This window comes from Panicum virgatum, chromosome 3K (genome assembly GCF_016808335.1).
Source record: "Panicum virgatum strain AP13 chromosome 3K, P.virgatum_v5, whole genome shotgun sequence".
NCBI lineage: Eukaryota > Viridiplantae > Streptophyta > Magnoliopsida > Poales > Poaceae > Panicum > Panicum virgatum.
Genome location: NC_053138.1, coordinates 19317250 through 19333775, shown reverse-complemented (window position 1 = coordinate 19333775; position 16526 = coordinate 19317250). Strand labels below are relative to the sequence as shown.

The 16526-nt window shown below is 53.2% G+C and overlaps 1 protein-coding gene across 1 annotated transcript; it reads left to right on the top strand.

The window, feature by feature from the left end:
- Positions 1 to 3930: 3930 nt before the first annotated feature.
- Positions 3931 to 6393, top strand: LOC120698142 (PLASMODESMATA CALLOSE-BINDING PROTEIN 3-like). Its single transcript, XM_039981661.1, has 3 exons — positions 3931 to 4142; positions 4583 to 4856; positions 5573 to 6393. Exons 1-3 carry the CDS (start codon positions 4091 to 4093, stop codon positions 5934 to 5936), a joined length of 690 nt encoding a protein of 229 aa, XP_039837595.1. The 5' UTR covers positions 3931 to 4090; the 3' UTR covers positions 5937 to 6393.
- The last annotated feature ends 10133 nt before the right edge of the window (positions 6394 to 16526 follow it).

Genomic DNA, 16526 nt, shown 5'->3' with positions numbered 1-16526 from the left:
CGTGCCGGTGGCGGATTTGGTCGGCTCTGCACTCCGGTGCCGTCGTCCGCCGAGGTACCCGCGCCCTCCCCACCCCCGCTCCATCCCGGTGGCCGCGGGCCTCCACCCTGGCGGATCTCACCGTGCTCCCCACGGCCTCACGACCGGCGACGCCTCTCCCCCATCACCACGCCGCCCCTGGGCGGTCGCCGCCGCCCTGCGCGGCTCTCCCCTGGCGACAGCCGGCCCTCCCCCACCGACGAAGCCATCCCTGCGGGCCACCACGGACCGCACGCGGGGGTCCCTCAGGCGGGTGTCTTCCATACACACAACTGCAGGGCCGGCACCCCTACAGAGCTGGCGCGCTGGCTCTGGCCAGCGGTGCACCCCCTTGCGTCCTGCTTCTTCGGCTCCAGTGCCATCCCCTCTTGCGACTCCTCCATGCCGGTGTTCTCTGATGGATCCACTTGAGATCCCCCAATGGTAAGAATCAAACCCTAGGTCTCTCTCTCTGTGTGTGTGTGTTATTGCACATAGTTCCTCTATGGTTGATAGTAGATTAGTTATATTATTGAAATTGGATGCAAAATGCACTTGAAATCAGATTGTGGAGAGACATTGGTATGTATTGCATAGGGTCAGTAACGAATGATTCTACGGGAATTGCGACAAATATGACCTTATGTTGACATCTTGACAAATACTACGGGCATATAATGGCAACACAGGTCTGTTTCTGGACTTGGTAGTTTAATTTGATCTGAAATACTAATCAAGTGGTTACACATACAATATCTACCTGAGTTAGTCTAACCTTCTTAATTGTTAAAACATTCATGCTGGGAAGGCAGAGCATTGCAATGGTAGGTAAACATGAATCCAGCTATACTCCGTTCAGTGCAGACAGTACAGTTTTGATGTAAATGGTTTTGTTTGATTTTTGTTTATATGACATAAAACTAAACTCCTTAAGATAGCAAGCAAACAGGAGGGAAGGACTACTCAGGTTTAGGATGTACACTTGGTTAGTTAGTGCTAAAGTGTCGATATACCAAACTCGCAGGTGTATAAGTCTTCAAGTGCTTATCGCTATCGACACAATATGTACTTTTGAGTCTTTGAGTGCTTATCAGATTGAGGTGAAGACTAAATTCATGTACAAGTCTAGCAGTTTGGAGTTAGAGAGATCGGAGTAGTGGTTCATTCAGAATTTATAGTGTGCTCCTAGAAGCAATTTGTTTTACCTTGCATTGACTTTTACTGAATTATTTTTACAAAGGCAAGAAAAGGAGGAATTTGGTGTATAATGAACATTTAGATTGGGATTAACCGACTTCTTGAAAGCAGAGTAATATGTCAATGTATTTTTAAAGTTGTGGATCTCATGAAAGATGGTCCTGAGAGCGCTGTGCTAGGGACCTTGTGTAGAGATAGAATCTAACACCGCGAAACTGAGAGATGGTCACATATAGTTCCATGATTTACCCACTTTGATTTTCCAGGAACTCAATGTCGCACTTTACGAAACTGATGCGAGTTTAATTTTAGCTTTGCTTACATATCATATGGCCACACATGCCTACACCAGGTAAACTTATGCAACAGAAGGTGTTTTCTCATAATGTGGTATGAGCACTGAGCTTGAAAATTACAAATAGCATGGAATAGTTTTGGAAAGGCAGGTTTTCTTCTGGCCATATAAGTGAATGACCTGGTGCTGCTTATACCAAAAATTGATCATGTAGGTTGGACTAAGCTATGATTTGCTTTCTGTGACAGGAGAAGCCAATTCATGAACCGCTGCTTGCTATACTTCAAACATATATATCATCTCTGCGCAGTCAGCTTGAAGTTCAGCTATTTCAGAACTGTAGATATTCGAGTGAGCTTAAATTACCTCTATATTTCTTTCAGGACTTTGCAAGGTACAATTTCTCATTAAACAGAGTCCGACAACGCACCTCTACTACCTGTAGCGAGTTCGATAGAATGTCCAGCCTCCAGCAGCATGCTAAGTTGCACATAGAACTTTTTGATGCATACCATACGTTGTTATTTCCTTTGTCCCTTAATAAATAAGAGGCATGGAGGATAGATCCTGCTTCATAGATTGCAGTGAGTAGTGCCTTTTGTTTTGTAGGTACATAACCGTCAGATTGTTTTTATCAAGAAATGATTTTTCCTCCCTGTACAAGCTCTGGAGATCTCTGCTGATGCCTAGAGGAAGGTCATTCTTTTCCATAATATGGAATCACAGCAACTGTACAAAGAGCACGTGATTACATAACCGTCAGATTGTTTTTATCAAGAAATGATTTTTCCTCCCTGTACAAGCTCTGGAGATCTCTGCCGATGCCTAGAGGAAGGTCATTCTTTTCCATAATATGGAATCACAGCAACTGTACAAAGAGCACGTGATTACGGAGACACAACAGCTGTCCTTTTCCAAGAACCTGATGTGGTCGATCCAAACAAAGAGAATAGTCTATTTTGTTGTGCTATTCTAAAGCTTCTTTCATGTAATTTCGATTCTCCAGATCCAACATTTGATTGCGACATGAACTGAAACTCTGAGCTTTTGTTCCTCAAAATTCATTATGCCATGATCTGAAATACTGAACTTCAGTTTATGCAATTGAGCAATTCTATGCAATGAAAAGTTTCAACTCATCAACTATTTTGCTCCATATTTTTAACTAGGCGCGGCGTAGCGCGCGGTTTACCTAGTATGCAATATATACGTGTTAGTGTGTTCAGCCTCCTCCAACAAGACCACCTCAGTTACCTCATAGAAGTCCAACTCATCATTCTGCTTACGTGGAAGAAAGAGAATGTGAGAAGACGGCTTTACTACTAGAAACCTGGCCATTCTAAGTTGAATATTTGGTTGCTACCATAAAACTTCATTTTTTTTCTAGCAAGAAAACATTGTTTTTAGTCCAAATACAAAGGTCGATAGGTCAGATGCTACTATAGTGGCAAACTCATACTAACCGTTCAAAATCGATAGGAACTGAGCCAAACCAAACTGGTTGGACCCAACCCCAAATTTCAAGTTTCGTGATTCTTTACGGTTCAAACCGGTACTTGTCTCACCCGTTTGCCGACCTAAATCTTAGCCGCGACAATCATTCCATACCAAAAAATTAAAAAGGGAGAACAAAAAGTTTACCACTACTCAAACCTTTCTTTACTGCAGAAGGGGCCGGGCAGGGTTATGCTATGCCCACCACTAAAAAGAATCCTTGGGGACGCAAAGCGGTCAAGCAGACAACCTGCATCCGAACGTTGAAACTTCTCAGGCGGCGGCAATTGCCGGTTTTGCCCCCGCCCGTCGCCACCACCATCTCGATGCGAATGCGAGCCAAAAGCCAGCCAGGCCCCCAGAACACAGGGCCGCATCGGCTCCCATGCCATGCCATGCCAAAGCAGGACAGCGCAGGCCCGGCCGCCGCTCGGCGTGCACGCACCCCCTCTCTCTCTGGCCTTTGGCTGACACACGCACAGCGAAAGAGAACAGACGATGATGAGTCACCACCAGGGTTAACAATTTCGGCGAAATTTCGGAAATTTTTTCGTTTCCGCTAGTTACCGGGATTCGAAATTTCGATATTTTTCGGTATATTTCGTTTTCAAATTCAAAATTCAACAAATTTCGATCGAAATTCACCGAAATTTCGGAACGGAATTCCGTTTCCGCTAAACACCGGGATTTGACCGGAAAACGAAATGGTTAACCCTGGTCACCACTGCCCTGGCTGTGTGGCTTTTGCTCGCGGGCGAAATCGAGCCGTTGGCGTCCGGACACGGCCGGGCTCCCCGCCCAAAGGGGCACGGCCCGGCACGGGCACCCACTCCGTCAGTCACCCTGCACGGCCACGCGCACGGTGGCGTCGCAGGGGGAAACGGGAAAAAAAAATTGGGGCGCCGCTTCGGTGTGTGGTCGGTGCTCCGTCGATAAAAAGGGGGTGACGCGCTCACAGAGCTTGACGACGCTGCCCACCACTCCCCACCCCGAGCTGTCCCCCATTGCTTGCTTCCGCAGTAGCTGCTCGCTCGCTCTAGAGTGTTCACCCGCGGTCTGGTCGAGAGAGCTCGAGCTCTTGCAGCCATGGCGGTTCCCCTGCTTCTCCTGCTGCTGCTGGCCATGTTCGCAGGCTCAGGTGAGTGAGCTCCGGATCTGTGCAGCTTAGCTAGCTCTCTGCTCGAAGCGCCGGGTGTCTAAGAGTTTTCTGCCCCCTTCCTTCAATGTTTGCCCCCGGTCTGTAGTAGCATCCTGAAATCTTTTGCCCTTGAGCTCCGACCAGCGTGCTTCTTGAAGCGGTAGTTATTCGGCTCAGCTGCTATCTGGTTCTCCAGGCATTTGTTGGATCCTGGGATGGGATTCTTAGGGACAAAGAAATCCGTTTATTTTTCCTTTCTAGTCATTTAGTACTTTCCTAGTAACACTTGTTCTTGGGCAAGTTGGATGCGCATAGAAATGGACGGAATCCATGCATGTCTACGGAGCTCTGATGCCCAACTGCAACCAGTTGTATAGAGATCTTTTGCCCCCATAGCTAGTGTCAGATTTGAAGTAAGCTGTTCCTCTGTCTGCGCGCAGATGCGGCGTTCTGCGTGTGCAAGCCGGGCACCCCGGACGCGATGATGCAGAAGGCGATCGACTACGCCTGCAGCAAGGGCGCCGACTGCGCCCAGACCGCGCAGGGCGGGCCGTGCTACGGCAACGGCAACAAGGTGGCCGTCTGCTCCTACATCTGCAACAGCTACTTCCAGAGCAGGAGCTCCATGGGCGCCACCTGCGACTTCGGCGGCGTCGCCACCCTCACCACCACCGACCCCAGCTCCGGCACCTGCAAGTTCGCCTCTGGACCCAGGTAAAACCAGAGCCTTCTCGCATCCATCTCCGCCATTTGATGCACATAGCATAACTGTCCAAGTGTAGAACTAGGAACATGGTAGTGTCTTGTTTACTGCTTGCTGAATACTCCTAAGTAATAGTGTAGTTGGAATCTGGGAAGTCGAGTATCCTAAGCGGACGCAGTATATTTGGCATACTTGCGCTTCAAAGTTCAGGTTCTGTACATGGGGAACTTACGGCCGTGCACAGTCAAGTCACACAGATGACATTAATTTAACTCACTGAGGCCTTGAATAATGTTACACTCCAGTAACCAGTACACGAGCTCGAATATTATGCAGCAAGTTGCAAGCTTGCAATGCCAAATCCGAACAAAAGAATTCTAAAGTGTCCATCTTTAGCAGCAGCTGCAGTGTATTGTTCCCGGCATCGAGTTCTTTGCCCATGTGAAAAATAAAGGGCATCTGAAACGGATCCTCCGGTCCGAGCTTAAAGCAGTGTCTTTAACGAGCGAAAGCCCGCTGGCCGGCCCGCCGCTTTAGCCAAAGTACACTGAACCTGCTGGACCCCAAGTGCGCCGGTGTCGATGCATCCGCGGTTCCATCCGCTCACCCAAAGCTCTCTTTTGCCAAGCAAAGCATGCGGATATCCCCAGATTTTTCGGTGCACGATACAGCTAAAGCGTGGCTCTTTCATGCGACTAACGTTTCCTGCTATTGATTCGTTTTGCAGCAGCGTTGGCACCGGCGGCGGCGGCATGGGCACCGGCGGGACAGGCGCCGGCGGCGGCGGCATGGGCACCGGCGGGACAGGTGCCGGCGCCGGCACCGGCGGCATGGGCACCGGCGCGGGCACAGGAGCAGGCACCGGCGCTGGCACTGGAGCGGGCACTGGTGGCATGGGAGCGGGCACCGGCGCGGGCGCGGGTGTCACGACCCCCGGGAGCGGGAGCACCCTGAGCCCACCGTTCGGCGGCACGGGCGCGTACGGCCCGACAGGCCCCGACTACAACGGCGCCGCCGCCCCGGTCGTGGCCGGGCGCCACGTCGCCGCCGCCTTTCTCCTGGCCGCCGCGGCGCCCCTCCTCCGCCGCTGAGCGCCGGCGCGCGCTGCCAGCTCTTGAAGGAGGGGGTGCAGTAGCGGGTTCCGCGGGCACGCCTGCCGGCGCCCGCTTTGGCCGCCGCCGCGCGCGCCTTTCCGAGCCTGCTGGGTTTTTGATCGATCACAAGCCATCGCGGTGTAGCGGCTGGTAGCGGTGGTAGCCACTGGCACGGGCTACTACTACCATCCCAACGGACCTCGTGCTGGTGGCCGCCATGTGGTGCTCTGTACTGGTAGAGATCTAGGGGATTCTTTTGTAGTTCCGGACATACGTGTCGCCGTGTTCACCCGTCCTTTTTTTTTTTCTTTTTCGGCTTTTGTTGCTATGCTCTGTTATGTTATGCTAGGCTGTGTTACTGTACTATGCTAGTTGTTCGTGGCGGCGGCCACTTTCCGTGCCCTGGGGTCTGCTTCACTGGAGCTCTGCAAAGCAAGTGCGTCTCGTGTTGGCACACTGCACGTTTGGGTACAGCCTGATCAGATTCAGCTCACATGTTTGGTGTTCAGCTCACATTATTCATTGCCTAGCACGTTGCGAAATCTGGGCTGGGGTGAGCGTGGGTTGCGGTAGAACCGTTGCCGATCTACTGGAGGCACCATGATGTTCCAGGTTTTTCCCGGTGGGACGCTGGGGTCCTCTAGGGCGAGGAGCCGGCGAGGGTTCTGGGCTTCTGGCCTTTCTGGCTTGTCCCATCGCCCCATGGGGGATCGGGCGACGTGTCCGGCGAGACATGCCGACACCGACACATGAGGCTCACGAGGTGATCTCTTCGGAATCCGCGACGCGGGACCAGCGGCGGCGACCACAGATGCCCCCTCGCGATTGGATCCGCAGAGGCGGTGCCGGTGACCGTTGTCGCGGCCCAGGCCGGCGGGCGGGCGCGGTACGGAGGCATGGAGCGGTGGCGCGAAGTCGCGAACCGACCCGAGGCCGCGCCGGCGCAGCCGCCGCGCCGCGGTTAACGGCCGCTGGCTCTGGCCGTTGCGTGCGCGGTTGGTAGGTGGCGTGGCGCCGGGTGTCCCCGCTGTGCCGCCGGGCGGTGCTGTGCTTTGCTTTGTTTCGTATTCTGGGTGGCGCCTCCCAGTAATTTTTCCTCACCAAGGGTGGTGGTGGCACACCGTCCCGACCTGCTCGAGCGTTCAACCACGGCGGTGGATGAGCCGGCCGGACAAGCAGCAGCCTTGCGGTGTTGGGCCTATGCTAGCCGGCTACTGGTCGAGTATCTTCCGAGTCCGAGAGATACACTCACTCTCTGATCGTGTGGGCGGCCCACAAATACAAGATGGGCTACATGCCTACATAAAAACCTGGCCCTGGACGCACAAAGCCCGTATATATGAACAGCATAGAAGTGCCCTGTTTGCGGCCCACCAAGTACTTTTTTCGCGGGCCGACCGGCCGGAAAGGTTTGTACAATTGCGGCATGGCGGCATCTGTAGCAGTTTCTTTTTTTTTCGAAATGAAGATCTATACTCCTTAGGCACCCATAATGTAGCAGTTTTCTACATTATGCTCCTTATGCACCTGTTTAGTATGCGAGCATTTTATTTCATGAAAAGCTAGGGGGCGGTCGAGTTTTTGGGCCTCTTGAGCACTGATTTCTCAATTGTAGGACGTGTCACTTGATTTCTGCTTTGTTCAACTTTTTTTTTAGAGAAAAGGGATACACCCTCCATTTATCTTCTCAGAAAAAGAAGAAAATGGCACAGTCTTAAAGGTTTTACGCATATTCTAAGCACGTCCGCTCAACACGCACAACGAGAGGTTCAGGAAAACACCAACTAGATGCTAAGATCGCCAGAAACTGATGAATCTGCCGCTCCCCTTCCCTCCAAGTTTCTTGTCTCCCGAGCAGGCGAGCAGGCGAAGAAGCCCGTTGGTTCCAGCAGATGCACAGCGGCAGTCTGCTTTGTTCAACTTCAAATTGGGTGACGGCTCTGACAAGTTTTCAACATCAATTGCCTCATGGATTGGGACTTTTCCCGAAAGAGTGTATGCAGGGAGGAAGTCTTGGCTCGCATAGTTTATGTCGATGGGCTTAGAGCAAGTATAATAATGAGAAGATAACGATTTAGGCCCTCCGCAGTGTTGGCTTTAAATGAAGCTCTAAATGGAGAGAGTATCCGGGCTTCACTTCCCACACTGCAACTAGTGGTGCTAGAGTGATGCCACAGGTAAGAAAAATATAAGCGATGCATATACAGGCATCGATGCCCAATGGTTAAACAAAGGAAAAAAAAGATTCCCCATCCTCTACTCTCCATGAGGGCTCATTGCTTCATTGTTTATTTGCTTTTACTTGTACCATGGGACCAAGAAGTGATGCCTCCCACTGCAACAGAACAAGAGCAATACTCATTTCGTACAATAAAGCTCTTTTCAGTTTAGGCATCACTGCTACATTGTGGAGAGCCTTAGGTAGGCAATATGGAGTGACATGTGTGATTTATATTGAACCGGAGCGAGAGATATGAGAAGCGGTTCACAAGTCTACAGGTCCACAACAAGCTTTGTCGGAGAACGAGAGAGGGAGATAGGTCAGTGTTGTGGTGTGGAAACCCACAGCCGGGTGGCGTAATGCACCCGTCTAAGGCCAAAGGGTGAGTACTCGGGGGTTAGGTAGGACTAGTTCGATCTCGCTGGAAGAACACGATGAACACCGCAGGTTTAGAGTGGTTCGGGCCGCCGGAGCGTAATACCCTATGTCCACTGTGTGTTGTATTGCTTGTGTTGTGAAGCTGAGTCTGAAGAGTAGGCGAGAGCCCCGTGTGTGCAGCGAGTGCCTCCCTTTTATATCTCAAGGGAGGCGCGTACATGGCCGTTGGGTTCCCGACAGGTGGGCCCAATCGATGTAGTATAAAATAACGTATTGTTCATACATTATAGCGTTGCAGGCGAATGAGATCTCATTCCTGGATTTCCTTGCTCTGCCCCACGGGAATCCTCCATCCAGCATACCCAGGCCCTGTCTTGTCGAAACGGCGCTAGGGTGTAGCTTGCGGCGTTGCCTGCAGCGTAACTGAACGGGCCGCGTAGCTTGCGGCGTAGGCGGTATGATGGAAAAGTGTCGTGCCGTCGTATCCATTTAATGCGGCAGACGGGCTCTGCGCGGATGCGACACATGCGGTTGCACTGTGTACCTTGGTAATATGCGGTCTACAGTGAGGCCTGACAAAGGCTGCTCCGCGTGCCGCGGCTGCAGAGCACGCCTCAACCATCCGCATTGAATGCGGTGGGTGGGCGAGTCTTCCAGCGGAAGACTCGCGCCCGCGCCTGCGGGACACGGGGCGTCCCCGTATCCCGCCCCGGCGGTATGCTGGCTCTACGCGCGTGGGAGGTTCGGACGGACTTGTGGAGGTCCCGGACCCCTATGGGGGGTCCGCGCCCTCGGCTGTTGGCTCGGAGTTTCCCATCCTCAGGGACACGTGGCGTCACCGGACCCTTTCCAGAGCGGGGAGCGGGTCTGGGGCCGTTGGCCCGGTGAGGAAAGAGCCTGACCCGTGGGGCCCGGCTGCTCCGCCTCTTATGGTGTAGTTACGGATGACTACGCGAGTCCTGCCTTGCTGCAGTAGGAGTGCCTTACTGCAGTAGGAGTGGGTATCCCTACTATAGGGTACCGACAATCAGGTATTAATATTTAGCCTACATCTATAAGCAACTATATTAAGACGATACATTGATAAGATACAACCAACAACTGCTTAAATTATTAGCTATACTCTTAGTCTTAAGAAGAGGACGTGGGACTTCCTAGCCATATAGCCCGGGTGCGATGAAAGCAATTAATGGTTTTATAAGTGTGGGCATCGTATCTTCTTTGTAATTCAAAACAAATAAGAAACATTCTGGTTTTGGAAATGCCTTTTTTCATAAAAAAAGCAAGTGATACATTTCGTTCATAATTCATACCGTTGGCACTAAAAGCTCGTATGTTCAGAGTTTTATCAGCGCTCGTGTTCCATGAGCAGCAGTGTAGCGCATACTCACATATCGTATAGTGCTGGAATATAATCTCAGGTCTCAGGGACTAAAATCCAAACCTAGTGCGAGTGAGGTGAATCGATTTCTGATCTCAAAAATTGTTCTAGCTCCGGTTCTTCTTTTTTTTTGGGGGGGGGGGGGGGGGGGTGAAACAACCCCGTTGCACACTTGGGCTGAAATCGCGAAATATGAAAATAGTTCACGCGGTAACCCAACCCAACGGTGGCAATCGCAGCGAAGCAATCTATCCATGCAGCCATAACCTCAACCGTCGATCCCCTATCTTATTCGCCCCATACTGTTTACTTTTTCCGTCCCTAAAGAATGTATCTATCGCTTCTTGAGAAGTTAAATAATTTTAAATTTAATTAAATTTGTATAAAATAGTACTCATCCTACCGTGTCTTGTCCCTTGACCTCTCCCGATGTGACCGCTCGTCGAAAGGTGTCGGGTCGCTTTGCCACAGCGGACTCGCGCCTTCACTTCCTCGTCCCATGCCGCCATGCGCGATCGGCGCAGGCCCGTAGGTTGGTGCGTACTACGAGGGACGCACGGGCTGCTCCCCTCGCCCGGCAGGGCCGTATCTAGGCCCGTGCGGGCCGTGCGACCGCACAGGGCCCCCAAATTTTAGGGGCCCCAAAATATAATGAGTATACTAGGTATAGTTATATAGTAGATTTTGTTTTAGTTATATTTTGATCTAATACGAAGCAAACTGTAGCCCAAATATGTCATAGAAGAGGAAATATGCCGCTTGACCATTGTCTTTCAATCAAATCTGCAGATCGCAGTGCAATCTTTTTCGCTTCCACTATAACCGCTCGCCAGGCACGACACACGTCACGTCTGCACTTCCACCTTCCGGATTTCACTGGGCACTCGCATGCGCAACGATGGTACTAGAGTCCAGTTCATAGTTTCGCACAGGGCCTTCGAATTTGCCGGTACGGCCCTGCGCCCGGCCGGCGGCAGGTACGGCATGGCTCCGCCGCTCTATGGTCTTGTCACTGGTGCTCGGCATGTGAAGGGGGCCGCCGGGGCGCGGGGGCGCCTTTGCCGCCGTCGCCCTCCGCGGCCTCGTCTCGACGCCCTTGTCCCGTGTCCTTTTCTACGGCGGGCGCGCGCGGCGGGATCGAGTGGCCGTCCCTGTCGCGCCCCCCCGGCTGCCGGCGGCGTACGCGCGCAGGCGCAGCCACCAGATGGTCGCCGATGATGCCGCGACGGCCGCTGCCGCGGGCGGTGGGCCAAGATCGATATCCCGGTGCGGCTGTCCTACACGACGGCGTCGACGCACTGCATGCTGCGGCAATTTGTGGCTGGGTAGCTAGGAAGGTTGGAGAGGAATCTTACGCGTAAGATCTTTGGCACCTCCTGTTGGAGTAATGGGCTTGGCCCATTTATTCTAAAGCATTAAAAGAATTTAAAGCCCACTATTAATGCTAGGGAATCAATGTTTAATTCCGTACCGGGAATTGAGGAGGATCTCAACCGACTTAAAAGGTGGACTTCTTGTACACCACTTGTGAAGCCGGTAAGAGGAGGACGGTGAACCACACGCGCGCGCGCGCTCGCTCGCCTCGCCGGGCCGGGCCGGGCCGGGCCGGGCCGAGGCCGCGGCGCGGCGCGATGGCTATTTTGCCGTTGACAGCAATTAATCGTGCGATTAAATGTGCAATTAAATCTGTAATTAATGGCCATAACCGCATCACCTAAATGACTCTGATGGTGTCCAGGTTCAACGAACCTGAGCACCTGAGTCACTATATAAGGAGTGCCATGCCCCTCATCCATCCTACACCAGAGCACTGAGGCAACTCGGCTCCTCTCTTCTCCCTCTCCAGTTGCAACAACTGAGTTCCCCAACGCTAATCTCTGCGCGCACAGAATTAGCGTGAGCAGGCCTCCGAAACCTTGCTCGCCTTGAGATCCTGCACGGGATAGGCGGGCAATCAGGTTTTTGGGTAACGCTTTAGCGTGACTGCTCAAAAATACTAAGGCTTTGCCCGATTGTACGACTACTTTCTGGTGGACGAGCCGAACGACTACGTCGACTACATTCTGGTGGCCGAACGACTACGTCGACTACATCTTGGTGACCGTTCGTGGGACTGCACTGCGAACTTCTTCCTGCACCGATTTAGTTCGACTACTTCGACTGAGGCCAACCGAGTAGATGTCTACTCCAGTTGATAACAGCGCAGCCAATGCCTCCGGCAACGGCCCCGCTTTAGGGTACTCCCTGAAACTTTGGTTATTTATATTGTTTATGCTTATATGTGTGATAAGTATAAACATGTACACATGTTTTATTTTACTCCTTAAAGTCATAGAAATATTGCTAGTTTATACATCTAATTTTGGAATTAAAATATACCGAAAATTGCCTAGATTTCTAACACCTCCGATATCTCTTATCGCGGATCGGGGATGGGCTCCATTCATGGTGCACGCGACCGATTTCTCACCCGTCGATCTTGCGCCGCGTTCGGTCGCTTCCAACGCGCGCGCGGCGGCAAAGCTGCGGCCGATGCGATCCGATCCGATCCGGCCGCCGCGCACGCGACGGGTCATGGCGCGCTAGCTTTTGGAATAGCGTAGCCGTGCAAAAGGGCGGCGTCGCGACAAGCGGGACGGAACAAGGCGGCGTGGGCGCTGGCGCCTGGCCTTTTGCTGCTGTGCGTGCCAATGCGGAAGGGCACCAGGAGGCAGCGGCCGACTCGTCGGCTCGGGTGCCGTTCCGGCTGTCACCGTCGTCCACGCGCGCGGACGTGCATGTCGTCGACCGGCTGGCCGATCTCGCGGGGGGACATCGACAACGGTACACGAGGGAAGGGCTGCGCACAGGCATTTTGCGCTTTTACTCGGCCTGTTTCTCATGCATCCACAGCACTCGGCACTTCGTCATGCTGTTTCCCCTTCAGCTTGCCCCGCCGCCATGCAAACTTGTCGAGCTAAGGTGTCCTATGGCATCATCGTTGCACCACTGCAGTAGCATCTCCCTCAAATTTTACGGCTGTGTTCGAGACCAAACTCAACCGGCTGCCCCTCTCGTGGAGAAAGCAAGAGAAGGTTAACCTTGTTTCTGGCAACATGACGAAATCATTAAAGCCGACCGCACCGTGCCGCTACGCTGGAAACATCTGATCGGAGTGAACGGCATGCCGGCATTTTTCCAAAAAGAAGGGACGTGGGGAGACGCAGCGTCGTTGGACAGGTGATGGATGGGCAAGTGTGGCTAGTACTGGGCACCAGACGCGCTCACGCCTACGCCTCGGATTCACTCCGGGAAAGGGAAAAGCCTGTCCGAGAGCAGCGACCAAAGAAAGGCTGCTGGAGCTGGACGCCACGCCAGTCACCGACTGCTGCTGCTCAGACAAATCAGCGGTGCGAGAGAAAAAACTGAAAACAAAATGGCAGTTGGAATCAACTGCATGCGTGGTAAAGTAAATTCTGACGGAGCCCGCAGCCTGTGGCGAAGTTATCCGGACCCCCCCGGCGGTGAAGTCCTGGTGCTGCGCGGCGCAGCCCGGTGCCTCCCGGCGTGGGCGCGTGGCCGTAGACGCCGCAGCGGCGTACGCGTACGTTCCCGGCGACCGGCGTACCACCACCGTTCACCCTCACCACGGCAGCGGGCAGCGGCAGTACGTTCTGCCGCCGCGAGGAGAGACGAATCCCGGCGGCCGTTTTACTGTGCAGCCCCAGTAACTCGATCGGGTTCGCGTACGTACTGCCCGGCGAGAAGATACGTTGCCGCCGCTTCGAGTGGCATTCTCACTGGACCTGCCGCAACCCTCGCTGCCGCCGCAGATGGTGGCCGCGCCAGACCGGATTAATTCGCGGCAGTGCTGGGGCGCGCGGCCGCGCCCGCGCAGGGAGGAATTCAGGACGTACGCGCGCCGGAGCGGTGAGGACCGGCCGTGAGAACCGGGGAGCGAGAGGAGAACTCGCGGGGAGGAGGAACGGAGCACGGAGTACCATTGGGTTTTGGAGTCATTAACCTGTATACCCCTGTGGAAATTCCTCTTGACTTTCATACCCCTAAAAAATTCAGTTGCACCCGTATATCCTCGCGCCAATTTTTTTTACCTCCATACCCTTCCATCCATGTACCGTTAGAAGAGGCCTGACATGTGGGACAGAGCAACGAAAATGACCATATTGCCCCTTGAATATTATGCCTCTTTACTCTCCCAGCCGAAGAGTCACGAGCGCGATGCGCCAAACTCACGAGCACTAGCCTGCCCGTCCCCCACATCCCCGAGGCTTCATCCCCGAAACACTAGGCCGCCGCCGCCGGCCGCCGCCGCCGCCTGGATCTGCGGGCCGCCCCCCAGATTCGTTCCGGCCCGCGCGCGTAGGAGGCGCCACTGCCGTGCAGGGCGGGCACCGCCGTGCTGGGCCGGATCCCTGCGCGGGGCGATGCCTTGCTGGGCGGGAGGAGGCCGGGTGCAGGGGCCGCTGCGTGCAGAGCAGAGCGCGCAGGGGCCTGCGGCAGCGGCGGGGAGCGCCCTTGCACGGGCCGGCTGGAGGCTGCTTCAAGTTTGTTGTGGTTTGTGGAGACCCACAACCGAGTGGCGTAGTGCACCCGCCTAATCCCAGAGGGTGAGTACTCGGGGAAGCGCTAAGCGATTCGGCAGGTCTACCTAGCGAGCAAGAACACAAGAACACTCGAGGATTTAGAGTGGTTCGGGCCGCCGGAGCGTAACACCCTACGTCCACTATATGTTGTATTGCTTGTGCTCCCAAGAGGTTGAGAGCCGGGTTGTTCGGTGTGAAACCGAGCGTGTGTTGTGAGAGTCTTGGCGTGTCTCCAGCTGAGTCTAGAGAGAGTCTTTTTTGAGAGTCTGATGTGTGCAGCGAGCGCCTCCTTTTTATATCTCAAGGGATGCGCGTACATGGCCGTTAAGTCCCCGACAGGTGGGACCAATGATATAGTATAAAATAACATACTGTCCAGACATTATGGCGCCGCAGGCGACGAAGATCTCATTCATGGATTTCTTTGCTCTGCCCGTGGAAATCTTCCGTCCGGCATAGCCATGCCCTGTCTTGTCGAAACGGCGCCAGGGGGTAGCTTGTGGTGTTGCTTGCCGCGTAGCTGAACGGGCCGTGTAGCTTGCGGCGTAGGCGGTATGATGAAAAGGTGTCGTGCCGCCGTATCCATTTAATGCGGCAGACGGGCTCTGCGCGGATGCGGCGCATGCGGCTGCACTGTGTACCTCGGTAATATGCGGTCTACAGTGAGGTCTGACAAAAGCTGCCCCGCGTGCCACGGTGACAGAGCACGTCTCAACCACCCGTATTGAATGCACTGGGTGGGCGAGTCTTCCAGCGGAAGACTCGCGCCCGCGCCTGCGCCTGCGGGACACGTGGCGCCCCCGGACCCCACCCCGGCGGTATGTTGGTTCTACGCGCGTGGGAGGTCCGGACGGACGCGGGGAGGTCCTGGACCCCTATGGGGGGTCCGAGCCCTTGGCTTGTTGGCTCGGAGCTTCCCCTCCTCAGGGACACGTGGCGTCACCGGACCCGTCCCAGAGCGGGGAGCGGGTCCGGGGCCGTTGGCCTGGTGAGGTAAGAGCCTGACCCATGGGGCCCGGCTGCTCCGCCCCTTATGGCGTAGTTACGGATGACTACGCGAGTCCTGCCTTGCTGCAGTAGGAGTGGGTACCCCTGCTTCAGGGTACCGACAAAGGTTCGCGTACATCATAATTTTTTCTATATGCATTGGATACAATTTGTGATGCGGGAGTAGTACTTTGTGGTGATAGAACAAGGATCTGTTAGAAATGAACATAGAAACAAAAAGTTTAGATGGCATGCTAGATTGTTCGTGCTCTTAATATGAACTGCAGCATTGTAATGTCGGGCTCTTTTGGTATGTGATGAAGCATCAGTTTCTTTTGGCATGCCCAGTACTTGTGGTCTAGACGAACTACTTTTGTTGTGATGTTTCATGCCATGGTCATGTAATTTAAGGCACTTGTGATTTTCATATCTAGTACTTATGTAGCTGAAATGAACAAGTACTTGTTGTTATTTGTTGCTCCAATTGCTCAATGAAAAATGCTGTCACTCTAAATGCCATGGTCACGTAATTTATTTTCATTGTTTTCGTTCATGCTGTTACATCCGAAATTTTAAAAAAAAATGGCGCAACATGAGGTGCTCTCCCTCCTCACGGGCTCCCACGCGTGGGCTTTTTTTATTTGTTTTATTTGTTTTTCTTAATTTCATTTGATTTGAAATTAAAAATAAAATATTCGAGTTACATGTAGGGACGTGCGTCCTGCGCCTCCTCAAGGTCCTTCTCTCCCTCCTCTCTAAGTCTGTCCACCAACTGAGTTCCCACCAACTCCTTCACCTAAGGGCAAAATTGTTTTTTACAACTCTATTACTCACTGTTAGAGTGCATTCCGTTCAAAAGGGTACGGGGGTAAAAAAAAATTGGCACAAGGGCATATAGGTGCAACTGAATTTCTTAGGGGTATAGAGGTTAAGAAAAATTTCTACAAGGGTATACAGGTTAAAGACTCTGGGTTTTGCTTGTGTTGCTTCTGCAGACTGCAGGGGTTTGGGTCGAGGGGGGACGGAACGGATCTGCC

Coding starts and splice junctions, on each gene's coding strand:
- LOC120698142 (XM_039981661.1), top strand. CDS start 4,091: ATGGCGGTTCCCCTGCTTCTCCTGCTGCTGCTGGCCATGTTCGCAGGC. Junction 4,143..4,582: donor GGCCATGTTCGCAGGCTCAG/GTGAGTGAGCTC, acceptor GTCTGCGCGCAG/ATGCGGCGTTCTGCGTGTGC. Junction 4,857..5,572: donor AAGTTCGCCTCTGGACCCAG/GTAAAACCAGAG, acceptor TTCGTTTTGCAG/CAGCGTTGGCACCGGCGGCG.